The sequence below is a fragment of the Suricata suricatta genome, chromosome 12 (assembly GCF_006229205.1).
Source record: "Suricata suricatta isolate VVHF042 chromosome 12, meerkat_22Aug2017_6uvM2_HiC, whole genome shotgun sequence".
In the NCBI taxonomy this organism is placed as follows: domain Eukaryota; kingdom Metazoa; phylum Chordata; class Mammalia; order Carnivora; family Herpestidae; genus Suricata; species Suricata suricatta.
The window spans coordinates 86,541,276-86,567,024 of NC_043711.1; the positions used below are offsets into that span (position 1 = coordinate 86,541,276).

Sequence of the window (25,749 nt, forward strand, 5' to 3'; positions counted from 1 at the left end):
GCTTTTTTAATTTGTTTTTTAAATGTGCAGACATGATAAATATTTCCACAGTTTGCATATGAAACACTTCTTCATATCTAGGTCAGTTAATAAACATTCAGTCATGTTTTCTTCCTGAATTTTTACGATTTGAAGACTTGAATCTTAACTCTTTGTTCTGTCCCAACTGCATTGTTCTGTGGTGTTTCACACTTGGATTTTCAGATTATAAAGTCCCTAATGTCATGCCTGTCATGATGAACTAGGTGAATGAAGGAATAGAAAATGTTGATCTCTGTCCTAAAGAAAACAATTGTATGTTTGCCACAAGTATGGAAAAAATATACTCTCCAATTATTGAAGTAAGAAATTATAAAGAAAAGGTAACAACAGTACATGCAAATCAGAAGCTTAAGAAAAGCTTACATCTAGGATGAAAGGAATATGTATAATGGCAAAAAAGACGTCTCAGCACTTGAGAAGCTGCAGAGAGTTTTCAAGCGTCATTTGGAAGTTGTGAGATTCCTACTGAAGAAGGAGCCAAATGAGAGGAAGCAGCGGAGTAATGGGACAGCGGATCGATGACGCTCAGCTGCTCCAGAAGACAGATAAGCATGAACCAAAAGAGCTGTGAGGTACCACTCTAGATTAGTGAGATGATCAAACATGAAGAAAAATGGTAAAATCCAACGCTGGCATGGTGTGGGAAAGCAGTTTTATACTCCGTTTCAGTTCCGGAGGGCTTTCCGACGTTATTTTATGAGCCCTAGACATGCCTGGTATTTCTTCTCAGGGAAATTTCTCCTGAAAAAATAATTCAAAAGAAGAGAAAACACTTGCACATATGATCATGTTTATAGCATATATCAAATTTATGAATAGAATAATGAAAATCATAAACTTTTGGACAATCGAAGAATGAGGAGTACACCAATTCATCTTTGTCTATTTCCCTCTGGTTATTTTCTCCTGAAACTGTGTGGTCCTTTTTTTTGTTATTGTTACAATTGAAGTCACAGGGTACACGTAACTTTGTATATTTAGCAGTGTTAATTATGTAGCAAAGAACTGGAAACAAGTCAGTTGCCCAGGCGTAGGACAATGGCTTATTTTACAGAGTAGGACCTTGCTGGAATATGACGCAGCCATCCCAAGTAATCACCGTGAAGTTCCTATGGGTAAAAAAACACAGCGAAAACAGAAAATTGTACAGTGAGAAAAGCAAACGAAATTATACACAAGCAGTCCTCCCATCTGCGTTAAAACGTAGTATTTACATATGGTCCCAAATAGGCTGAGGCCAGAGAGAACTACTAGCTGTGTGTGCTTAGGGGAAAATACGCCGGATGTGATTTGGATCGAGAGAATCAGACTACAGGTCCCATAGCAGCTTTGCTTAACTTCAGATTGCCTAGCATTCTCTGTTTTCGGAGATTCAGATTCCGCCTACGTCATTTGCCCTCTGTAGGCAAAGCCGGGCTCTGGGTGGTGCAGAGCTGGCCACCAGGGCTGCTGGAGTGGAAGGTTGAGACTATGAAGTAAAAAAAAAAACCAGACATGTCTGATGAGAGTGGAGAAAAACAGGGAGTTTGCTCATAATAGGGAGGCCTCACCTCTGATGGAGGGGAGCATGGGGAGGGCCTCAGGGGTAATGTTTAATCAAGCTGAGGTTGGAGACCCAGTAGTACTAAGGAGGCTGAGGAGAGGAAGGACAGCTCAGGGGGCGCCGACGTGAATACAGGCACGGAGGCCGGGAAGTACGGGGCATGTAAGAGAGGAGAGTAGATTTGAGCAGGAAATAGTCACATTTTATGTCTGGTACCCGAAGAAATTGATTTAGGAGGATTTTTATGTTTTTACAGCCCCCTCCGGCACAGTCGATGGTTCAAGCATTGGAGTTACTCTATGCTCTGGGAGGTACGTCTGTCTCATACATGTTCTCTAATCTGTTTACTAACAGATGGTATTAGTAAGGCTGTATTCACATTAGGGCTCTTAGTGTCTTTAGGAGTGGGATTGTTTCTCCCCGTATATACAGTCCTCTTAACAACTCTTAAGCTTTATTGAAATAAAAAAGGTGGGACCATAATTAGATTAATAGTACATGAAGTCCAGTTATGACAATGAATATGTATAAAGCATGTCAGTACATCAGAAGCTATTAAAACCATCATTGGAGGGGCGCCTGGGTGGCTCAGTCGGTTAAGCGTCCAACTTTGGCTCAGGTCATGATCTCACACCCTGTGGGTTTGAGCCCCACATCCGGCTGTGTGCTGACAGCTAGCTCAGAGCTGGAGCCTGTCTTCAGATTCTATGTCTCCCTCTCTCTCTGACCCTCCCCTGCTTATGCTGTCTCTGTCTCAAAAATAAAACATTAAAAAAACAAAACCAAACCATCATTGGAGCCACATTCCTGAAAGACATCTAGAGTGCCTGCCAGTATTTCAGATGTTACCTCTCCAGACCTGTTTCTCAGTCCCTCCACTGCATTCTGAAATCTCAGGCTCACTATTGTCACCCTCTTCCCTGTCATTCCGTTCCTGGAGTTCCGTGTGGAGAACTGGGTTGATGACCAGCCTGTGGAATTCTCTGGGGCAAGGAAACACCATGTTATCGAGGAACCTTCTATTCCCTCTTCTCTAAAAATGTAGCATCCGAGTGCCCGGGTGGCTCAGTGGGTTAAGCATCTGACTCTTCATCTTGGCTCAGGTCTTGATCTCAGGGTCATAAGTTCAAGCCCCATGTTGGGCTCTGTGCTGGATGGGAAGCCGACTTCCAAAAGATTAATTAAAATGTAATTTTAATCTTAAGATAGAGAAAACTGTAGCCTGAATTTATCTGTTCAGGAAGTACTTGTCTTTTCTAGGAATGTTGCTCCAAGTTAGCATAATGGCTAGTTTGGTAGTGAGTTTCAGTAGAGGTTTTGTCCTTTGAGGTTGTTTTGTTTTTAGCATCTTTACTGAGGTATAATTCACATCCCATGGAATTTACCCATTTAAAATGTACAGTTCTACGGTTTTCCGTATATTCACAGGGTCGTGCAGCTATCACCCCACGTTTAGAGCATTTAGAACAGTTTCATCACCCAAGAAGGAAACCCCGTGCCCATTCGTGCTCGCTCCTACTCCCTGTCCCCTCCTCCTCGTAACCCTAGGCAACTACTAACTGAATCTCTGTCTCCATAGATGTGCATATAGCTGGTCTTTTGCAGTTGGCTTCTTTGATTCAGCACGATGTTTTCAGGTTCATACATGTTGTGGCATGTGTTGATAATTCATTTTCTTTTATGGGTGAATAACGTAGCACTGTATGGATTGGATATACCAGATAATATCCTTATCCACTGAACAGTTGATGGGCATTTGGGTTGTTTCTCCCTTTTTGGCCGATACAAATAATGCTGTACACATTTGCACACTAGTTTTCGGTGGAAATTCCTACCAGCTGGGTATGAGGACTCCACTTGCTTCGCATAATAAATATTAGAGTAAGTTGCCTGTTATCTTTGTTTTGTGTTATAGTCATCCTAGTGGATATGAAGTGGTATCTCATGGTTTTGATTTGCCTAACAATTTCCCTAATGACTAATGATGTTAAGCACTTTTTGGTGTGCTTCTTGGCCATTTGTAGATCTTCGGAGAAATGTCCATTCAAATCTTTAGCCCATTTTCCCTGGGGTTACTGTCTTCTTATTATTGAGTTGGAGGAATTCTTTATGTCTTCTGGGCATAGGTTTCTTATCAGATTTTTGATTTGTAAATACTTCTCAGTGGGTTTGGCTTTTCACCTTTCTTGATGGTATCATTGGTAGTACAAAAGCTTTAAGTTTTCATGTAGTTCGGTGTATGTATTTCTCCTTCTGTTTGCTTGTGTTTTTGGTGTCTTAACCCAAGAAACCGTTGCCCAACCCAAGGGCATGGAGATCTCTTAGCTTTTCTTTGAAAGGTTTTTATAGGTTTTAGCTCTTACATTTAGTACATCAGTGATCCTTTTTTCTTTTTAAATGTTTGTTTATTTTTTGAGAGAGAGAGTATGAACTGAGGAGGGACAGAGAGAGGGGAGGACAGAGGATCCAAAGTTGGCTCCATGCTGACAGTAGAGAACTGGATACAGGGCTCGAACTCACGAACTATGGGACCGTGACCTGAGCCAACATCAGATGCTCAACCGACTGAGCCACCCAGGTGCCCCTGTGATCCATTTTGGGGTTAAAGTTTTTGTATGGGTCCACCTCTATTCATTACATTTATGATACTTCTCTGTGAAGGAATAGCCAGTTACTGATATAAAGGATCGTCAGTGATCCAAAAGGTGGGTCTTCATCAAGTCAGCCCAGAGTGAGTGTGAGCTGAACTAGGTTCCCATCCCTTGTTCTCAGGCATGTAATAGAAACCTGAGAGCAAGCTTTCCTGGGATAGTTACAGACTTCTGTAAGGAGTATGAGAGAGCATTGACTACATAGAAGTTTTTCATTTAGATTGATTTTCCTCTGATCCAGCAGAATGAGACTTAAAATTATTCTCTATTTCTTCACTGCCCTGAATAAGCTGGAGAAGGAGGGGAGTCACCTGACTTAAGTAACAGTTACCAGCTGAATTACCACCTTTCAAGAGATGATTATATGGGAACAGAAGAGAAGTTACCTTCTCTGTCTCACTCTTGAGTTCTGCAGCATGTATTTTAACGGCATACCTTGGGAATAGTCTAAACGGTAGTGAAATAATAGTCACCGTCTCGGGAATCCAATGCCTGTATGTTGGCTAGTGGTGAAGAGACAATTAGGGATGTGGGGAATTGGGGTCCGCCCGGCTCAGTGGTCTGCGCAGGAGGCAGCTGGGTGAATGCTTCTGGTGCTGGCATCCGAAAGACATGTGGGCACGTGTCCAGACTCATGGTCGCTGGCCTTGTAATTACTCTCATACCGTGGGAGGAACAGAGGGTGCGGGATGCCCTTCCGGGACGTCTGTACTTGGAAAGAGCAGGCTCTGGTGCGGGTGGGGGGAGTGGGAAAGAGGGGAGGCTGCAGGGCCATTTCCTTGCAGTTAAGTCCTTGAATAGAAGCTATTAGAAGTACCCGTTTTTGAAAATTGGGTTTTCAGGAGCTCGGAGGGGATCTTTCCTGCTTTTACTCTAACAGTGCACTGGCGTCAGATGGAGTTTGATAGCGTGATTCATCTCCTGGATATCATTTCTGGCATACATCATCTTTTATTCTCTCGATACCTACGTCTTCCAACACAGTGGTGCCTGCCTTCTGATTTCCTTTGTTCTTTCCCTGGCAGGTCTGGACAAAGACTGTCGCCTAACTGAGCCACTCGGCATGAGGATAGCAGAGTTTCCTTTGAATCCAATGTTTGCAAAGATGCTGCTTGAATCAGGTAGGTGGAGACCGACAGTCCTCATTGATTTGGTCACAGACTTCTTCCCGGGGAAGAGGGCACGGAATCTTCAGAGGAGCAGAGGAGCTTTCCCATAATGCTCTCTGATGTGGGGCATGTTGTCAACTTGGGACTTAGTGTCTGTCATCATTAATTCAGCAAACACTGTGGTTTCCTGGGGACCTAGAACTAATGCCTGATTTGTTTAAAAAAAAAAAAACGGAATTTTTTAATTATGGTAAAAAATAACATAAAATTTACCATTTTAATCATTTTTAAGTGGACCATTCTGAGGCATTAAGTATGTTCGCATTGTTGTTCAACCCTTACCACTATCCATTTCTAGAACTTTTTAATCTTTTCAAACTGAAACTCTATACCCATTAAATGCCAACTCCCCGTTCCCTCCTCCCCACCAGACCCTGCACCCACCATTCTCTGTCTCTAAGAATTTGACCATTTGGGGAACCTCACCTCCGTGGAATCCCACAGTATTGGGACTTTTCAACCTGACGTGCTGTCTTCTAGGTTTTATTCATATTGGAGCGTGTGTCAGAACGTCCTTTGAGGCTGATTAGTATCTCATTGTCCTCTGTAGGGGACATGTAGATTGCTTGCACCTTTTGGCTGTTGTGGTTAGTGCTGTTGTAAACGTGGGCATACAGGCATCTATTTGACTTCCTGCAGGATGTGCTTTCGGGTATGTCCCTCAGAGTGGGGTTGCTGGATCACCCAGTAATCCTATCATTTTTTGAGGACTCACCATACCGTGTCCCCCAGAGGCTCCACCATTTGGTGTTTCCTCTACCTGCATGCAGGGGTCCCAACTCCTCTGACGCCTTCAGATTTTTTGAGCTTATGAGTTAAGGGGTGAAAGTTCGTAAGTTAGAGATCTTCTCATTACAGGTCAGAGTCGTCCAGAGAGTGTAGTTTATGTGTTTCTCCCCCCAGCCACCACCCCCAGCGGGAAAGGAAGTAAGAATTTTTCCTTGCCTTTGGCCAGCTTGTGCCTTCATTAGCAGTTTACAAAGCTGTATTTCAGACCAAGCCAGAGTAAGCATGGTGAGAGTTAGCTATGCTTGTATTTAGGGATGACCTCAGGCTTACACTGAGAAGCGAGACTCGTAAGTCTGGGGTGGGCAGCCTATCAGTCGTGAGGCAGGGTCTGTGGGACGGGGGCTGAGCAGTGCAGTTCTCTCTCATCGTCCAGGGCCTGGGGCGCCGATGGCCACAGACCCTGTCCCCAAGGCAGAGTGCTGCCCTGGTCTAGGGGTGCCTTGAGCTTGCCATGTGAGGTGTGCCCTAGCAAGAGGGAGGCCACCCCAGAGGAGGGCCCAGGAGGAGAGAGACCAAAGAAGGGATGCAGCCCACCTGCTCCCTGCTGCCCCTCCATCCCCTCTCAGGTTTTTGCCGGGATCCTCTGTCCACATGGGAGTAGGGGCTCGGTGTGGAGTGGACCTGCCTGAGCGATGTGGCCCCGCCGCCCCTGCCCCCGGCAGCTGCCTAGTGCGGAGGCAGCGCTTGCCCAGAATCCTCCCAGGCCTGCGTTCGCCAGGGCCACATGTGGGAAGGTGCATTCAGCAGGGGAAGGGTTCATACGGTAATCAAACGATATATAAATGTGACTTTAATTGACGCGGTGGTGTAAGGAAAATAACAAGATGCCTTCACTTCTCAGTGACACAGTATGTTTGAAATCAAACGTATTTTTTTTGTTGTATAGGAAATTTCGGCTGTTCTCAGGAAATTCTAAGCATTGCAGCCATGATGCAAATCCAGAATATCTTTGTGGTCCCCTCAAACCAGAAGTCTCAGGCCGTAAGTCCCGCCCTTTCCCCAAGCCATTCCTACCTAAGCCTTTCACTTTGGGCTTTGCTTGTTGAAATGACTCGGAGCCAGCGATGGCAGGGCTGTGTATCCTCAGTGTCCACCTGACATGGTGCCTCGTTCTGTTGTATCTTCATAAACCTGGGAGGTAAACACTGTTCTCATTGTTTTTAGAGGTGGAGGCATGGAAAGGGTAGGCAACTCCTCTGGGATTGCACAGCCGTGGGGCAGTTGCCTTTCACAGTCCAGAGCCACCAGGCTTAACTGTGGCCCGCTGAGTTTCCCGTAAGGGAGATGGGCCTTCAGGCCGCTTGGGGACAAGCCGGATGGCCCACCAGTGACGTAAGGAGTCATGCCTGGACACAGCAGGCTAGTTTGGGTGGAGGGTGTTCTGAGCCAAGGAGACGGCAGGGCCCCTGCCTGAGGCCCCGGCAGCAGAGTGCTCCACAGGAGTGGGTGCTGGGGAGACTGGGGAAGCCAGCCCCTGGAGGTGAGGCGCGCTGGCCCAGGTGGCCGGGAAGGTTGTCACGGTCCCTGCGGCAGTGGTCAGAGAGGTGGCCCCTGCATGCGGAGGTGAGCTGGGTGTGTGCCCGCGAGGAGAGGCTTCCTTCCTTTCTTCCTGTCTCCCTCCTTCCTTTCCTTCCTCCCTCCCTCCCTCCCTTCCTCCCTCCCTCCCTTCCTCCCTCCCTCCCTTCCTTCCTATCATGTTTATTTTATTTTTGAGAGAGAGCAAGAGAGAGCATGAGCGGGAGGGGCAGAGAGAGAGGTAGACACAGAATCAGAAGCAGGCTCCAGGCTCTGAGCTGTCAGCACAGAGCCCAACTCGGGGCTCGAATCCACGAACTGTGATATCATGACCTGAGCTGAAGTTGGACAGTCAACTGACTGAGCCAGCCAGATGCCCCGAGGAGAGACTTTCTTACAGGCAGGTGTCCCCTTTCCTGATGGGCATATCACACTTTGCAAAGTTTCACTGCTTCTGTGCCTGGGGGTATGTCCATTTCCTCCTTGTTTTTGTTTGTTTGCTTGTTTTTCTGCTTTTCTGTTAATCTAACACTCCTCCCTCAGAACAGGCAGGCTCATTTTCAAGCTGAGGAACCTGAGGTCCTGCCCACCATGTGGGAGATGGCAGCACCCTTGGCGGTGCTCTCCCTGTGGCCCTACCCTCCTCCAGCGTGTCTTACCACCTGCTCCCATCTGTGTTCTGCTCGTTTACTTGTTTGGGTTTTGCTCCCACCCCTGTTGTGTTCACTGTTGCACCCCAAGTGCTTAGGACAGCGCCTCCCTCTGGTAGTGCTTAGGAAGTTCCTGTTAATGAAGGCACAGATGGAAGGGAGGAGAGTAGGTAGGTTGGTTAATGATGTGGTATTTGAGGCAAGGAGAAAATTGTGAAGATAAGGATGTTTGTGAGCTCAAATCTGTATTGTGTGTGCTGCTTCTCGAACTCCCAGGACCAGGGTGGTGCTGCCCAGGATCCTACTGAAAGGAAAATGGAGAGATGGGGTCTGACAGGATTGTGCAGTGTTGACCACAAGCCAGACGGCTGTCGCCGCCCAGCCCCCCAGACCTTACGTTCTCCTGGGGATGGAGGGTTCTTCTGGAAGAGGTGGTGTAGGCTGCGCGAAGGAGGAGAGAAACAGTCCTAGCATCTGTCTGACGTCTGTGGCCTGCGTTACAGTGAATCCTCTTAATCCTGCAGCAGTCTTGATGGGCTTGATATCCTGATATTATAGATGGGGAAGTCGAGGCCAAGAAAGGCTATGTTACCAATCAGGTTTTCAGGGGAGGCAGAGCTGGTGTTGGTGAAGACCAGGCTTTTCTGACTCTGCAGGCCACGAGCTTCCGGTGCAGGAGCTCACAGGAGTCCACTTTATTCTTTCCAGGTTCGAGTGCACCGGAAATTTGCTGTGGAGGAGGGTGACCATCTCACTATGCTCAATGTGTATGAAGCGTTTATCAAAGTAAGCACAGCTCCCGCTCCAAAGGCCCCTCCGCCCCCTGGAGGTGATCTAGGAGTGAGGACTCCAGAGGTCCCATTTATAAAGGGGTGGCTCGGGGACGTCCATGTTTTCCTGTTAGCTTATTGCTAGCACTTCTGGTCCACGGGTGGGCCCCCTGCCCGAGTCTGCCTGGGAGAATGCCGGTGTCGCTCCTGGCCTCCCCTGCTTGGACACGTGGCCTGCTGGCGGTGTGCCGACGGCCCGGCCCTCTGGGGCCCACGCTCCCCTCCACCGCACAGCCGCCCGGCATGCTGGGCCACCCTGGCTGACTTCTGAGTAGCAGGTCCCATTCCGTTTGCTGCCAAATAGGCAAGGCCTTGAGTGGGGCTCTCCAGAGCTGTCTCTGTGAGTGTGAGATGGGGACAGGCCGCGGGAGGGGCATGTGGTGAGGACCCGAGTCTTCACACACCCTGCCCACATTTGGCGGCAGGTACTGTTCATTTTTATTGTGTTTTTCTGTAATATCCTTAATATTCTGTAAAACTCAGCACACAGTGCGGCTTGAGATTCTCACTACACACTGCTGAAAAGGGAGCTCTCCAGCTGATGATGACCGGAAGGATGATGATAAACAGGAAGGGGTGGGAGGGGAATTAGGTATTTCAGGTTTTCAGTATCTTGTATTCATTTCCTGAATACCTTCTTAGAAGAGGAGAAATACTGAATTTTTGTGTTACCAGAGATCTAAGGGGGATTATTTAGTTAATGACCAGTTTTTAGAAAAAGCCCCATCTCTTACTGAGATCATGAATTATGATTTACATCAGTTAAAATCCACTCTCCGTCTGCGATCTGAAGCTCCCTCGGCCCGCGGAAGGCGGGCGCAGGTCTGCGTGGTGTTAGTGCATCGTTGCTTCGGAAAGTCCTCTGTGAATTGTATCTTCTTATGTGAAACCCTTTCCTTTCTGGCTCACGGTATGATTTCAGATGTACGGTCCCACCGCAGTCATTCAGCCCAAGACGTAATGATCACACTTAGGGATGTAGACTAAAATTAAGCCCCGTTGGTAGAAAAATCCTACTTTGGGGAGAAATAATAATTTGCAGATCATTTCTAGATTGGCAAGTGTTGCTCGCCTGTAGTCTCACAGATTGATAAGCTCAAAGGAAGTTGACTTACAAAGTTAATTTACAAGACCCACGGGGAAGTGGTTCTCGCTGGTCATTCGCCGCTTGGGCGGGTGTTGCAGGTGGAAAACAGCTCTGCTTGTCGGGGCAGGTCCTCGCTCGCCTGCAAGCGCAGGGAGGAAGCTGGGCCAGCAGTCGGAGCGCACGGTGGCCGGCACCTGTCTAGGGAGGTGGGACGGAAGACCTTGACCTGTGGAGGAAGCAGTGCGCCTCTCCGAGTGGCCATGGCCGAGAAGCTGACCGTGTGTCTCTTGCTCACCCTGTGTCTTGGTCACCCTGCAGCACAATAAGAACTCTCAGTGGTGTCAGGAGCACTTCCTGAACTACAAGGGTCTCGTCAGAGCCGCGACAGTGCGAGAGCAGTTGAAGAAGCTTCTCGTCAAGTTTCAAGTGCCCAAGAAATCTAGCGAAGGTAAGAGCAGCCCACCTTGCCTGGGGTCGCCACCCGACGTTCCAGTGCAGTGCCGATGGGTGGAACTGGGCTCACGCTGAAATGCCTGTGTCGGTGAAAAGCTGAACATGTAGAAGTAGCATGTTTTTTCTAAGAAGGCCCATTTTTATTTCTGAGGGCTATTCTTTTGTTTTATTTGTTTTGAGAGAGAGAGGGAGGGAGGGAGAGAGCGAGCATGAACAGGGGAGGGGCAGAGAGAGAAGGAGAGAATCCCAAGGAGGCTCCGCACTGTCAGTATGGAGCCAGACACGGCTTGAACTCACAAACTGTGAGATCATAACCTGAGCCGAAACCAAGAGCCAGATGTGTAACTGATTGAGCCACCAAGGCACTAAGGGCTATTCTTTTTTTTTCTTTTTTTTGAATGTTTGTTTATTTTTGAGAGAGACAGAGACTGGGCAGTGGAGGGATAGAGAGAGAAGGAGATAAAGAATCTGAAGCAGGCTGCTGGCTCTGAGCTGTCAGCACAGAGCCTTGAACTCACGAACCTCGAGATCACGACCTGAGCAGAAGTCGGATGCCTGACCAGACTGAGCCACCCAGGCTCTGAGGGCAGTTCCTGATACAAAAAAGTTGCTGGGCCCTGGCAAGCCTTAAGGATCGTTAATTAACATTCACACCATGACATGTTATATAGTTAATTTCCCCATGTGGGCTTTGCAAGAAAAATTACTTATAAGCAGACAACATTTATGGCTATTCCATATAAATTACACTTTATTTTCAAATCCAGACATTACTGATGAAGCCTGTGTGTCAGCAGTGCGCAGGGTAAGACGGGAGTGCTGGGTAAGATGTGGCCCCTGGCTTCTGGCAGCCCCCGTGACTACCCTCGATCGAGGACCGCCTAGGTCACACCGTGGTGGGGGTTCTACCATATTCCCTCACGTGTTTTCCCACTGTGAGAGGTGTAGGTGGTATTAGCCCATGTACAGATGAGTTGTCAAGTCCTCAGGAGAAATCCAGCTAAGTTCACAGCACAGCCGGCCCCGCAAAGCCAGATCTGTAGGACCTGCAGCCTGTGCTCTTGAGGAGGTGACACATGTGCTCATTCACTCTGCTGTTGCCCGTTGAGTGCCTACTGTGTGCCAGGTGCCCTGCCACCCTCCGTCCGCCCTGCTGGTACCTGTTCACATGCCTACGTGCCGAGAGCAGGCCGGTGGGGGGGCCGAGGGTTTGCATGCGTTAGGGCATGTCGGGCTCCCGCCAGCCCAGTGAAATATGTGCCGCCCTTCTCCCCGTTTGGTAGATGAAACAAATGGGCGACGATGCAAAGAGAAACTTGCTGAAGGCCACACGTGGAGTGTGTGGTGGAATCAGAACTTGAACTCAGGCAGTTTTATTTCCGAGCCTTATTTTTGCCCCTATCCTGAGAGCAACTGATTACAAAATGGCCAACACCTGGTTCTGGCTCTCCGGAAACGGTGCAGCAAAGGAGGGGCATCCGTGCAGATGGACAGACCGCTACAGTGGGAGGGCTTCAGTTCTCTTTGAAGGTAGAGGAGTAGACCCTCCAGAACCTTGGCAGCGGTAGCGGCTGCGATAGGAGGCAGGGAGGAGGGAGTCCAGCTCGCTGGGCCCGGGAGGTGGTGAACGCAGTCCTCAGCCAGCTTGCACGAGGAAGCGGTGGTGGAGGGCACCTGGGGCAGGGTGGCTGTGGAGACCAGCGCTGGGGTGGGGGTGGGGGGGCCCTAGGAGATCCTCGGAATACCGGGGAGCTCACGGGAGAGAGGAGGGTTGAACTGGGCTGATGGGGTGAGGTTGGTGTCATCGATTGAGCCAGGAAGCTTCCAGAGACAGCTGACTGGGGAGAAGTTAGTTGATCGAGTGCCTGTCACTTAGCAGGCAGATGACAGCCTTCCCTCTACACCTGTATGTCCTAACCTGGTTTTCATCAACCCCTTGGTCAGGAGAAAATTATATTAAATTAAAATTCTTCCTAATGAGAGAAATTAAATACGAAAGAAAATAAGATTCTGTGAGGTAGGGTTGAGCCATTGTAATATCTAAGATTTCCCCCTTCCCTGTCCCCAAGAGCCCATTTTCATCCCTTTGGAGGTGATGTCACCCTGATAATGATAGGAATGTATGGTCTACGTAGAAATTTCTTTTGGGCAGCAGTTGGAGAGAAGACACTGAATCTTGGATCAGATTGTGGTTAGAAATGCAGTTCTGTGCTGAGGAACAATAGAGAAAGCCATGGAAACACAGTAAATGACAAATTTGAAACTTCTAGATGTTAAAGAAAAAGCAAATAGTGAAAATATTTTCAGCAGATCTAAGAGAAAAAAATTAAAGACTTTATCATAGAATGAGTTCTTTTAACATGCCCCCCAAAAACACTAGTTTCCAAGTTGATAAATGGGCAGAAGAACAGAAGACACAGAAGAACAACCACGGATAGTAATTGATAAACATAAAAACAATAAAAGAAGGGGTGCCTTTTTGCCAAAACATTGCCAGTAAGAATGCGGTGAAATGGACATTGTTCTGTGCTGTTGATGGCTTTGTAAATGATACCACCTTTCGGGACCTTGTTTATCAACACACTGTATTTCATTGGGTCCAAGATGCCGTCACTTGTAAGGCTTGCCGTTGCTTTATGCACCACTAAGAAAGAAAGTACTGCCAGTTGTAATTACAAAACGCTGTCCTGATTTCAGTGACTTAAAGGGGAAAAAAAGAGTGAGTCTTAGTCTTAGAATTAATGAGATACCGTATGTTACAAGCCACCTCCCTACCTTTGCGTAATAATTAGGAATGTGTCCTGTGGAAATCATCTCATAAATGGTTAGGCTGTATCCTAGGGAGATGATCCCTGTAGCAGTACAGGCACCAGTCAAAATGGAGTGTTTGAAAAATTGTGAAAAGGGGCACCTGGGTGGCTCAGTCGGTTAAGCATCCAACTTCGGCTCAGGTCATTATCTCACGGTTCGTGGGTTCAAGCCCTGCATCAGGCTCTGTGCTGACGGCTAGCTCAGAGCCTGGAGCCTGTCTTCAGATCCTGTGACTCCTTCTCTCTCTGACCGTCCCCTGCTCATGCTGTCTCTCTCTCTCTCTCTCTCTCTCTCTCTCAAAAATAAACCATTTAAAAAATTAAAAAAAAAAAAAGAAAAATTGTGAAAGATTATGTGCCGTTGCTCATGACCACAGAAATAACATATTGTTGTCTTATGGAAGAAACGTTATTCCCACGAGAGTCTCTCCTAAGAAGGAGTCCTTGGTCACTGGCCAGCCTGTGGTGTGCTCTCTTGGGTTCTGGTGCCCAGCCCTGGTGGGGTCATCCTGTGGCCTAGGTGGGTCGGGGCATCCCAAGTTAAAGGGACAGTTCAGTGCTTCCCTCAACAGCCAATGCGGGGGCAGGGGTGGGTGGGGGAACCTCCATGCTCGCCGCCAGGGCAGGCATCTGGCACCAGGAAGCAAGGGGCTGTCGCTGGTTCAGGACACGCTTTCGAGGAGGCTGGAAGCAGCTGTGGGTGGGGCCCCACAGCACAGGCCTGAGCACAGAGCGGAGGGCTGGCCAGGGGCTCGCGGGTCATTCTCTTTGCTACCTTGTGCAGGTGATCCGGATCCGGTCCTGAGGTGCCTTGTTTCGGGATTCTTTGCCAACGCAGCAAGGTTTCATTCTACCGGAGCTTATAGGTAACTGCGACTTGTGAAGTCATTTGTTAAAGGAGAAATCTTAAAAATGACCCAACCCCTTAAAAAGCTGATGTGCTGCGAAGTACAGAAATTAAATTAAATAAGTTTTCTTTATCTGCCTGCTTCCAGAGCTGAGTTGAGATTAACTATGTAGCTTTAAGCATAACACCTTAACTTCATGGAAGTGATTCCCACATGTTGTGGAAGATTGGGAATCACAAGCCTGGGGGCTGGAACTATTTCCATCCTCATAATAGAGTAATAGAATCGGAAAGGACTGTCAGAGACGGTCTTTCCTGGAGAGGTGCCCTTGGCTGTCGGCACTTGGTCCCTGTTGGGAGCTATTTGAACTCACCAGTAGAGTGAAAATTCCTGATGAGGGTATGGCAAGTTTGCATGGTCCCTTGCCCCCAGATAGCTCCCAAAATCTACCCTCTTGAAACTTCATTTCTGCTTGGGCACCAAACCTCAGAGTATTTTGCTGATTAGTGTCCAGAGCGGCCTGTCCCCCTGCCCTGTCCCTAAGGCATGATTGCAGCTGGTCAGGGAAAAGATGAGTAAACTAGATACACTCTAATGCAACATATAATCTTCCCCTAAGCAATTAACTGATAACTGACTACCTTCTGGGCCTGAACACCTTTGTGAAAGTCACTACTGCAATAAAATGTATCAGTCATCTTTGGGACTGTGAGAGCAGGCATATGTCTCCTGAGAACTTGTTTTTCTGGGAACTTAGAGTTACAAACAGCCTAATGACCCTTACTCATAAAAAACTGACCTTTACTAAACAATGCTGTTTGCCTCTTGGTTAAAGGTCGCTTCCTTAAGGCTAGACCTGAGGTTTTGTAAAAAAAAAAATACCTATGGCAACATGAGTGCCTGTAGCTAAGACTTTTATGACAATCATTACTACTAGAATTGTAACTTCTGCAGAACCCATGCCCTGGAAAATTGTAAAACTTATCTATGAGAAATCATTTATTGCTCTTTCTGGTCCTTGTACCTTTTGCTGTAAATAAAGCTTGAGAACCAGATAGGGCAGAGATGCCTGCCAGAATGGCAGGGATGCCTGCCAGAGATGTCTGGTGACCAGAAAGAAACTTGAGGCTCTCTAACTGTCTCGCCGACACCGTTCATCCTTCAGGGGAACCCTGGACCTGCTGGAGCTGGTCCCTAGAGATTTGGGGACCGAGACCGTGGCCTGCCCTGCTGCTGTGGCCATAGCCACTGTCTGTGGACCTCGGCAGGTGTTTTGTCCTGCACCGCGCCTGCCTCTTGCTGCAGCCTGCAGCCCCTTTCTTCCAGTTCCGCTTTCTGGGCACAAAATCCTGGTCACCAACACCCTCTAACAACCTCAGAACCTTGCCTGTTCTGTCTGGAACTTCACTGGTGTCAGCCACGATGATCCGTGTCCCGGACGCAGGGCTCTCTGAACGCATCCAGAGTGGCATTGAGCTTCCTTATTTGCCTTCTGGCAGCCCGGCCTCTCGCATCTTCTATCATAGTGGCTGCCTGAGCCCCCAGTGTAGTCCTCGGCATTTACCTCTAGTATGTTCCGTCTGTTACTCTGAGCCATGGATTTTTTTTTAATGTTTATTTTTTATTTATAATTTATTGTCAAGTTGGTTTCCATATAACACCCAGTGCTCTTCCCCACAAGTGCCCTCCTCCATGACCATCACCTCCCTTCCCCCGTCTCCCTCCGCCTTCAGCCCTCAGTTTGTTTTCAGTATTCAAGAGTCTCTCATGATTTGCCTCCCTCCCTCTCCCTAACTCTTTTACCCCGCTTCCCTTCCCCATGGTCCTCTGTTAGGTTTCTCCTGTTAGACCTGTGAGTGAAAACATATGGTATCTGCCCTTCTCTGCCTGACTTATTTTGCTTAGCATGACACCCTTGAGGTCCATCCATGTTGGTAAGAATGGCCAGATTTCATTCTTTCTCATTGCCATGTAGTGTTTCATTGTATATATATACCACATCTTCTTGATCCATTCATCGGGTGATAGACATTTAGGCTCTTTCCATGATTTGGCTATTGTTGACAGTGCTGCTATGAACATTGGGGTACATGTGCCCCTATGCATCAGCACTCCTGTGTCCCTTGGGAAGATCCCCAGCAGTGCTATTGCTGAGTCTTAGGGGAGTTCTACTGATAGTTTTTTGCGGAACCTCCACACTGTTTTCCAGAGCAGGTGCACCAGTTTACATTCCCACCCAGTGTAGGAGGAATGTCCAGGCCACAGATTCTAATCCATGATCAGTGTCATGGTTCTGGTCCCCATCATGAGCCCCCACTCCCAGCACTGAGTTGTCCTTGTTTGAGGTGGCTCTGGGAAGACCGGTGAGCTTCTCTAGCGAGTCCTGTCATTTTGTCCCACTTGCCTCAAGGGTATTAATAACCAATTTCTACTAGTATGAAAAAAATTCTTTCACTAGAGTCCTTAAATATGGGCTGCACCACAGAGTTTCATGGTCAGTCCGTCCCCTGAGACAAAAGTGCAGTATTGATAAGCTCAAGGCACCTGGTGGTGCGGCCAGGAGCCCAGGTGCTGGTTTATTCCAGAGCCGGAGATGAGCTCACGTGCGGTGCCCGAACTGCGTCCCTGACACGCGGCTCCTGGCCCCCGCAGACGCGGTCCGTGGTTAGGGTTTGGGCAGCCGCATCCTAACCTGTCACGCTCTCTTGTGATTAGGTCTTACTGATGTGTCTCTGTAATTATTTTTTAAATTAAATTGAATCAAATCTGAGTTGGAATTTGAAATATTATCTCAGAGAAATGGATGGTCCAGTTCTGAGCCACCGCCTTCTGTTATCATGCCCCCACGGTCTTTGTACTACTTTGCTTAATTAGAAAAGTTTATGCGGGTCACCACACATTTTTTCTCTTCTTAAGGAAATTGCTTTGAAAGAGAAGTTGTGTAAGATAAACACACACCTGGGCAGAGTGGCATATTTCTCATGTTTTTCCCCCAAATAGCCACCTGATGTTTTTTCTCCTCTTTTTTGCATGGCTTGTTCCTGAGTTCTAGGGGGCAGCGGGTGAGGGGTCCGTCAGGGCGCCGGGGAAAACGCAAAGAACGATTTGCCGAGTCACGCACGATCTGCAGGCACTTGTTGATAACAGGAAACACCTCTGTGAGGGAGTCCTGCTCTAAGTATTTCGAACTGACTTCCGATTAACTTTTTCTGTTTGCAAGGACCATCCGTGATGATCACGAATTACATATCCACCCTGCCTCGGTCCTCTACGCGGAGAAGCCGCCTCGCTGGTGAGCGCCCCCTGTTCCCTAGCCTGCTGACTGCTCGGGAGGCAAGGCCCGGTTCCCGTTCATCCCTGGGGCCCCGGGCCCGGCCCACGCCTGGCACCCATGTTTGGTGGCTTCGATATGCTGAGTCGTGCACAGAATGCTGCCCTGTCAGACCTTTCCGTATGCAAATCGTGATGTTCGCTCCTCACTCGGCACTCAGCAAACGTTCCTTTCCACCCACAGACTAGATGCCAAACCCTGCACTGGGCACAGCAGTGTGGAGGCGGATCTGGGTTCTGGGCCACAGCCCTGAGGCCCCAGCGCCTCAGGAGAAGGGCCTGGGGGAGGGGGTGTAAAGCGCCAAGGCTGGCACCCCCTGTGCCGGGGAGAGTCATGGCCGGGTTTGCGCTGGGGCCTGCAAGCAGGAGTCGTTAGGCAGGAAAGGATGCGAGGGGAATACAGACTGAGGACATGGCAGGAGCGAAGCCATGGGGACGTAAAACAGCCTCTTTTCTGAGAAGTGGGGGGTCCTCGGTGTGGCTGACTCGGCCCAGGTCTGCCCCAAAGTGGTCTGTGAGGCGGCACGAGGCTGTGCAGGAAGAGAGGTGCGCTCAAGTTAAAAGGAGGCATTTAGAATTTTTTTTAAACATATATTTATTTTTGAGAAAGAGACAAGAGTGCAAGCAGGGGAAGAGCAGAGGGAGACACAGCATCTGAAGCAGGCTCCAGGCTCTGAGCTGTCAGCACAGACAGGGCTCGAACCCACGAACTGTGAGATCATGACCTGAGCCCAAGTTGGAGGCTTAGCCGACTGAGCCACCCAGGTGCTTCTTGTTTAGGTTAAGCTTTTGTCTGCCCAATTTAATAACGTAAAACTGGTGCCTCCCTTTTGTATGTCTTTTTAAAATCTCAGTTTTCTAGTAATTCATTTGTATTGTGTTTTACAAAACTATTGCTCTCCCAATGGATTGGAAGATTTTAAAACAGCAACTGGTCCTTATCACAGCTAGGTGGAGAAGGCCTTGGCGAGAGCGGGCCGTGTGCGGAGCGGAGGGGGGGGTGTTCAGGCAGGAAAAAGTGGGGGCAAGAAGGCCTGTTGTAAGGCACGCGGCACCCCAGAGTGCTGGTTTCCAAAGTGTGGTCTCCAGGTGAGCATCCGAGTCACCTGGGAGCCTGTTAGGAAGGAAGGTTTTCAGGCCTCGCCCAGCCTTTCTGAATCAGAAGCTCTGAGGGGGGTTCTAGTAGCCGGTTTTAACAAGCCCTCCAGGTGGTCCCACTGGGGGTCAAGTGTGAGATCCTTTCCCCTGAGACTAAGGAATTAGACTCTCCTGTCAGCAGTGTGGGTCCCGAAGCATCAGTCCTGAGTTTGGAGATGTTACCTGATGTTGGGGTGCCTGGGGGGCTCAGTCGCTTGGGCGTCTGACTTGGGCTCAGGTCATGATCCTGCAGTTCGGGGGTTCAAGTGCCATATTGGGCTCTGTGCTGTCAGCACAGGGCTTGCTTTGGATCCTCTCTCTCTCTCTCTATCTCTCTCTCAAAAATAAACATTAAAAAAAATTTTTTAATGCAAATCTCCATTCTAGATCCTTTCCCAAGGGTTTGCTGACTTCGGGGTGACTAAATTGAGAGTTGCTTAATTTGGGAGACTTCTTTTTCTGCCTTCATTCCCAAGGAGCCCTGAAGGACAAAGGGCCGGTCCTGAGGCAGCCCTGTAACCTTGAGGGGGGGTCGTGGGGGTGGAGGAAGCACCTTCCCTCCTGCCCCTGCAGCGGGACCCCCTTCCACTGCATCTGACCCTCAACAGCTGATTACTTGCTGACCTCAAAGGGTGCACAGTGGCAGTGTGGCCGGGTGTTTATAGTTGTTAGGGGCCCCTGTGCCAGCAGTTCTGGTGCCTCAGAAACTAATAGCTATCTAAAAATGCATTCTAAAGTCTGGGGATTTGAAATGATCTTCTTGGTTCTTTGGTGTCTTTTGCCTCAGCCTCAGGCCAACCCCCATCCCGCTTTTCCCCTTAAGCAGAGGTGTAGTTTATGCACAGTGAGCATGTTGACACCTGTCCACACCCATGTAGGCCACACTCCAAATAAGACAGAGCATGTTTTCATCTCTAAAAACCACCCTGTGTCTCTTTGCAGTTAATTTCCATCCCCTTTCAGAATCAGGCAAGCCTTGACTTCTATTTCTCCTGAGGAGTTGGGTGCTCTGTTGAGAGTTCTGTAAACGCAGAGAATCCAGAAAGGTCCTGTGCGATAAGTCACGTCAGACTGAGTCTCCCTGTAAAGTGGACACACTGTTACCCAGCCCTCGGGTCCTGGGGTGCGAGGGGGCAGCACGCGGGCATCCATTAGTGTCCCCCTGGCACACAGGATGGGGACCTGATGAGGGGCAGGGAACTCGCTGCCCCCAGTGCTGTGGTTCTCGACCCTCCTCGTGAGATGCCGGAAATTCCTGTTCTCTCCTGGCTGCAGGGTCATCTACAATGAAGTCGTACAGACCTCCAAGTGTTACATGCGAGACGTGACTGCCGTCGAGTCTGCCTGGCTGCTGGAGCTGGCTCCACACTTCTATCAGCAAGGAACGGTACGGGTGAATAGAGACTGTCCCTCGGAGCCACCCGTTAGCCGCCTCTTCTATGTTTACGGACACATGGGTGCTCCATGCCCGCTTAGCACCCTGTCTGTCCCCCCTCAGAAGTACCTGGGGTGGAAAGGCCACTGCCGTGTCTCTTCCCCGTTCTGGGTGAAAGCCGTTTGCTCACAGGGAAGTCCATTTAGGAATTCTTCTCTACAAATAATCCCTCCAACCCGGAAGAGAACGTGTATCTTCAGCTCTTCCTCTCTCCCTCTGCTTTTCTTTCTCCCAAAGAAGTTCTGTCCCGCTCTGGACCGTGTTCACAAGGAGTGGCACAGACGCTGTCTGATGAGGACGGCCTCGCAGAGAGCACACACAGGTGTGCAGGCCGCAGCCCAGCGGGCTCCCTGCTGCGCGGGGTCACCGGGAACGCCTGCCCCGCTCCTGTGACAGCCCCGTGCAGGGAAGTGAGCCTCGTGGGGGAGAGCCGGGGTTTTGTCTTCTTTATCTTCACCGAGAGGTGGTCTGTTCGTTGGGGCGAGTGGGGAAGACCGTACATCCCCCTAGTAAGGTCTTGAATTGAGCGGTGGCTCTCTCTGGGAGGCCGTGTGACGACAGGGAATCCCGAGTTCACCCACTCCCTTGACGCGCGCTCTTCGGTGTGCACCGAGCAGCTCCAGGGAGCGCTCAGTGGAGCCCACGGCCCGCAGTTAGTGGTGTGGCTGGAGCGCAGTCTGCCGCCTCTGCCCGTGTCCTTCGTCTGAGTTTGTTTGGCTTGGTTTCTCCCACTCTTTCCCCGCCTTGCTGCCTGTTGCCCAGTGTCCCAAAACAGTTGCTGCAGACACTTCGTTCGGTTTTGCCACCATGTACCCCAGAAAGGAGAGCCAAAACCTGTTACGTCACCAGGGTTGTGACCGGACCACCGTGTTCTCTACCCAGAATCTGGATTGCTGGGTGCATTTATTTATTGTTTATTTGTTTGTTTATTTCCATTTTTTTACATTTATTTATTTTTTGGGAGATGGAGTGAGACAGAGCATGAGAGGGGAGGGTCAAAGAGAGAGGGAGACACAGATTCCAAAGACAGGCTCCAGGCTCTGAGCTAGCTGTCAGCACAGAGCCCAGTGCAGGGCTCAAACCCACAAACCATGAGATCATGACCTGAGCCAAAGTCGGACACTCAACTGACTGAGCCACCCAGGTGCCCCTGACAGGTGCATTTAAAAATTGGGAGAGGTCACAACAAATGTGGATTTCAAGTTTCTCTTAGAAGAAATGTGAAGTCTGCCAGCACCGGGCTGGCGTGACCGAGCGGCAGCAGTCGGCAGGGGTGAGGAGTGGCTGCTCGCGGTGACTGTCCCTGTCACGGGGCCACAGTCCTGCTTCGCTTGTTTATTAATTCACTTGCTCAACTCCTGGACGCATTTGAGTTGTGGCCGCATAAACGGAAACCTCTTCTCATCCCTTCCCCTCAAGCACCGTCGGGGGATTGTTCTAAAATTCTAAAAATAGAAAACATAAGATTTCTTATAGTATTTAAGTCTCATCCCGTCAAATGAAGACTGTTTCAGGCCTGTATAGTTCCTCGCATGTCCTCATACAGGTCCCTCGGCTGGAATGAGATCAGCCGCAGGCGCCGGTAAGAATCCGCAGCGTGTCGTCCGTGCTCCGTGGGGCTGATGAGAACACGCCGCAGAGAGAGAGCGTCTCCCCCAGGACCTGTCCGGGGGGCACAGCGGAGATCCGCATTCCGGGGATCGTGGGGAGAGCCGCCGGCTGGGAGCCGGGAACGGGGCGCCAGGGAAGGGCTGGTCCGAGGGGTGAGCCTGAAGCGGCCTTGACCCGTTCATCTGGGAGAACAGTCTAGAACTAACCTAGAGGCGGAGTCGTCTCCCCTTCTCCGCTCAAAAGCACAGTGGAGGCCCACCAACTTAAAGGGCAGACAGAGGTTTGAAGAAAACGACAACCCCAGATTTCTGTGCCGGTCTCTTCTCCAGATGCCTGTGTCTGGCATGAGTCCATTCTGATCGATCACTGCCCAGGATATAAGTACCTTTAGAGATGCCTGGGCCTCTGCAGGCCTCCTGGTGCCACACCTCCATTGTACCTCGAAGGCCCTAAAATCCCCCCCCCGCCCAAGAACCTTGGCTCCTTCTTACCCAGACGGTTCAGGGGTCCTTCTCTGTGAACTTGCCCAGAATGAATTGATTTCTCCAAGAGTGCTGCAGGTGTCCAGGGGCTGCCCACGTGTGGCAGGTGCTCCTTTGTGGGACGCGCATGGTGCCCCGGGCCACCCCCCAGCCACAGATGACCCCGGCTCTGTTCCTGGCACCTTTGGTGACTTTCCAGTGCTTTTGTTTTCAGAGTGTCCCTCTCACCCTGTGTAAGGGCCGGAAACAGTCCAGAGTCGGCTGTGTTTATGCCCACATTCTTGTCAGAAACGAGCACCAAAAATGGTCCCACAGGCACGATGACATCATCCTCACTCCCAGGCTCAGGCTGTGGGTGTCTCATGTTAGTCGGAGGGGTCACGCCGAGTGCAGTGCAGGGAGGAGAGAGACAAGCCCCAGCTGGAGGGGACAGAGTGTTCAGAGATTCACTTTCTTGTCTGTAAATTATGGGTCCTGATTCTCAGAGATGGCCTTGGGATATAGGGAAAACCCTCCTAACTGGGGCCTTTGCAAGAGCCTGTTCGGGTCCTTTCTCCAGCTTAGGTGGTTCGGAAGTGACTTCTTGCAGCTCATTTAGACTTGTGTCCCACTTGCTCCATCAGCTGGTACGTTGTACTTGGGGGGCGGGTGTTGGTCTCTTGCTCCCCGCATCCTTTCAGGGCCCTCAGATCCTTCAGCGGTGGTGCTGCCGCCTCAACCCACGTGGGTGCGGGTGCTGAGCGTGCGTCCTGGGGCCTGGCAGTCAGGTCGGGAGTTCCTGGTGTGAGGCCCAACCCCCTGGTCGGTCATGACTGTTGAGGGGGTTCCAGGGAGACCTCGGTTGGTAAACAGAGGTCCTTTAGTGAGAGCGTATGTTGGCATACTCTGCCTTTAATGCATATTTTACGATTTCCAGCACTTTGGACTTGACTTTAGAGCACCAAGTCGGACTGAATCCCTAAATCAGTCATCTGATGCCCATGATGATGTCATACATCCTATGTTATCCCGGTAGGGAGCAGTGTTTCTGAAAGGAAACAAGGTGTCCTTTTCCTGTGCACTTTCCCTGCACATGCACTTGCAGGGGGCTGCGTGGGGGTCCGCACCCCGAGCGCACACACCTGCGTGTGGAGGTGCTTGGTGACGTGATGGCTCTCCGGTTCCTAAGGGGAGGATACCTTTCCTTGACCACTTGCAAGAAACTCCTGGGAACGTGAAGTGACCTGAGCACAGAGGGCGTGGCTGCAGCGCCGTCCCAGGGGCTGCCGCAGAGGGAGGGCGTGTCCCGTTGACACCTTCCGCAGAGCCCTGGCTGAGGCTGCTGTGTGTCACCGAAGCCGGCCCATTGCCCTGGTCAGCCACTTGGGCTTTTTCCCTGCAGACTGTTTCCTGAGGGGCATGGCGTCTGCTGAGAAGGTGTGCGTCAGAGGGCAGCTTTGGTCATGTCTGTGGGTGTTAGGTTGAAGTCTGGTCTTGGAGCAGCACCCCTAACTCTGGTGTTCTTTTTCTCTTGCAGCACCTGTCCCTCAAAGCCAAAAGGGCCAAGGTCCAGGACTAGTGAGCAGAACTCGGCCGCAGCCGCAGGGGCCCTGGTGTCCTTTCCTCCGCGCTGTGGCCTCCCAGCCCTGGTGGTGAGCGGGCCCGGCTCACACGGAATTTTCCGCTGCTCTGACGTGGGCCGCAGCCCGCTCGCTTCCTTCCCACTGCCCTCTGCGTTCGTGTTCCTTGCTGGGCCTCGGGGGAGTCTGTGCATGGGCAGGCACCCCGCTGCGCCGCACCCAGGCCGAGGGGGAGCGGGCAGGGCCGTGCTCCCTGCTCACCCAGCACCCTTGCTGACCCAGCATGCCACTTCCAGCAGGCACAGAGTTCCAGCCCAGCTGGAAGGAGGAGGAAGGCCAGCCACCGAGGGCCGAAACGCCGTGCGGGCCGGAGGAGGGTTGCCAGGCTGGCTTTGCTTCCCCTGGGTGGGGACAGGTGTGCTGACCGGTGAAGTCCCTGCCAGGTGTGACCAGCACGCGTCTACGGAGAAAGGAGACTGCACTGTGGTTTCTGCCCGTGTCACTGAGGCACGTGTCTGGCGGGCGCAGGGGCTCCCCACTGAGCAGCTTCTGTTCTCCCTCTGTGCCACGTCCCTGTCCGTATGCGCAGGAGACGTACGGGGCTTGGGGATCCGCAGACGGGACTCGTGTGCACTGTCCTTTGTTAGCACAGGGTTTCTCTTTCACAAGTGGGCTCAGCTTCCTGTCCGCGTTCGACACCGCGTCCTGAAGTCACTAGCTGAGCACCGGTGAGCTCGTCAGGAACCCTCTGTCCAGGAATCCACAACAGTCTAGAGGCTCTAAGCTTCTCTAGCTCAGGAATACAACTTGTGTATTTGGTTTTTGTTTGCTTGGGCTCCGTGAGAGCCCCGGGGCAGCCCCTCCAGCAGGCCCTGGTCTCCGCGCTGCCCCAGGGCTGCTTTGCTGTGATGGCGTTTGTGTTTCAGCACATGCCGATGCAGGTGTTTCCCCCTTACTGATCCAGTGACCTTTATTTTAAAAACATGTAGCTTGGAAATTTATTTTTGTACTGATCTTAGTTTGGACGTGCCACTTTTGGCACCAAATACGTATGTCATTTTTATTTCCATTTTGTAAACATGTAAATAATAGTGAAAACTTGTTAATAACAGTAAACCTTTCTACCTAAAGTAAACATGTTCTCTCCCACCCATGGTACTGGTGGTCTGTATTTAAACATGGTCCAGTAAATTCTGAGAGAGGGGCTGACATTCCCTGAGAAACCCGATGCTCTGGCGTACAGAAGCCTGTGAGGACCTGTGGACACGGGAGCCTCATAAAGCAAGGTCAGTGTGGTCGTGTGCCCTCAGGAGCTTCTTAGAGCACACCATGGGATGTTGTTTAAATAAAGTCCTAAAGAGGTACTAATTTTTGCCAGTTCCTGATTGGGATCTCTCTGTAGACAGGTTGGTAAAGTCTGAATTTAGGACCAGGGCTGGTGGCAATAAGCTGCTGCAGAAGTGGGAGGAAGAAAGGGCACAGGCCCCACGCTCTCTGGGGCGAGGCTGGGGACCTGGGAGAGCGAATGGATGGCGGGGCTGGGGCAGTGTGCACGCAGACTGGGTGGAGCACGGCGGCACTGGCCACCTCTCCCTGGGTGCCTGGCTCTGGGCACATCCGCCCCTGTGCCCCCACCTCGCGGGGCGGCCCTCAGCAGGGTGGCTGTTCCTGGTGGAGGGGGATCGTCATGGTCTGAGGTGCAGTGAAGGCCAGACCCGGCTGAAGGCCCCGCCCTGTGTATGAACAAGCCTGTAGCCTGTCCACCAGCTGCGTCCTGGCCTGGTGGAGAGAGTGGGGACCATGGCCAC

The 25,749-nt window shown here is 50.5% G+C and overlaps 1 protein-coding gene and 1 long non-coding RNA gene across 3 annotated transcripts in view; one reads left to right on the plus strand and one right to left on the minus strand.

Moving 5' to 3' along the window:
- Window positions 1–25,309, plus strand: part of DHX35 (DEAH-box helicase 35) — a 65,731-nt gene extending 40,422 nt beyond the window's left edge. Inside the window, exons 14-23 of one of the 2 annotated variants that reach the window (XM_029916940.1) lie at window positions 1,842–1,896; window positions 5,262–5,357; window positions 7,081–7,175; window positions 9,068–9,145; window positions 10,595–10,724; window positions 14,324–14,405; window positions 17,608–17,679; window positions 20,130–20,241; window positions 20,527–20,611; window positions 23,899–25,309. In XM_029916940.1, coding sequence (XP_029772800.1) covers window positions 1,842–1,896; window positions 5,262–5,357; window positions 7,081–7,175; window positions 9,068–9,145; window positions 10,595–10,724; window positions 14,324–14,405; window positions 17,608–17,679; window positions 20,130–20,241; window positions 20,527–20,611; window positions 23,899–24,017 — 924 coding nt within the window. In that variant the 3' untranslated portion in view covers window positions 24,018–25,309. The remainder of the gene's footprint in view (window positions 1–1,841; window positions 1,897–5,261; window positions 5,358–7,080; window positions 7,176–9,067; window positions 9,146–10,594; window positions 10,725–14,323; window positions 14,406–17,607; window positions 17,680–20,129; window positions 20,242–20,526; window positions 20,612–23,898) is intronic. The other variant, XM_029916941.1, reaches the window with a different exon arrangement.
- LOC115273723 lies at window positions 828–2,479 on the minus strand. Its single transcript, XR_003900917.1, has 2 exons — window positions 2,435–2,479; window positions 828–1,151 (listed from the first exon to the last, which is right to left on the minus strand). It is a non-coding gene; the product is annotated as an uncharacterized LOC115273723 (long non-coding RNA).
- Window positions 25,310–25,749: the final 440 nt, after the last annotated feature.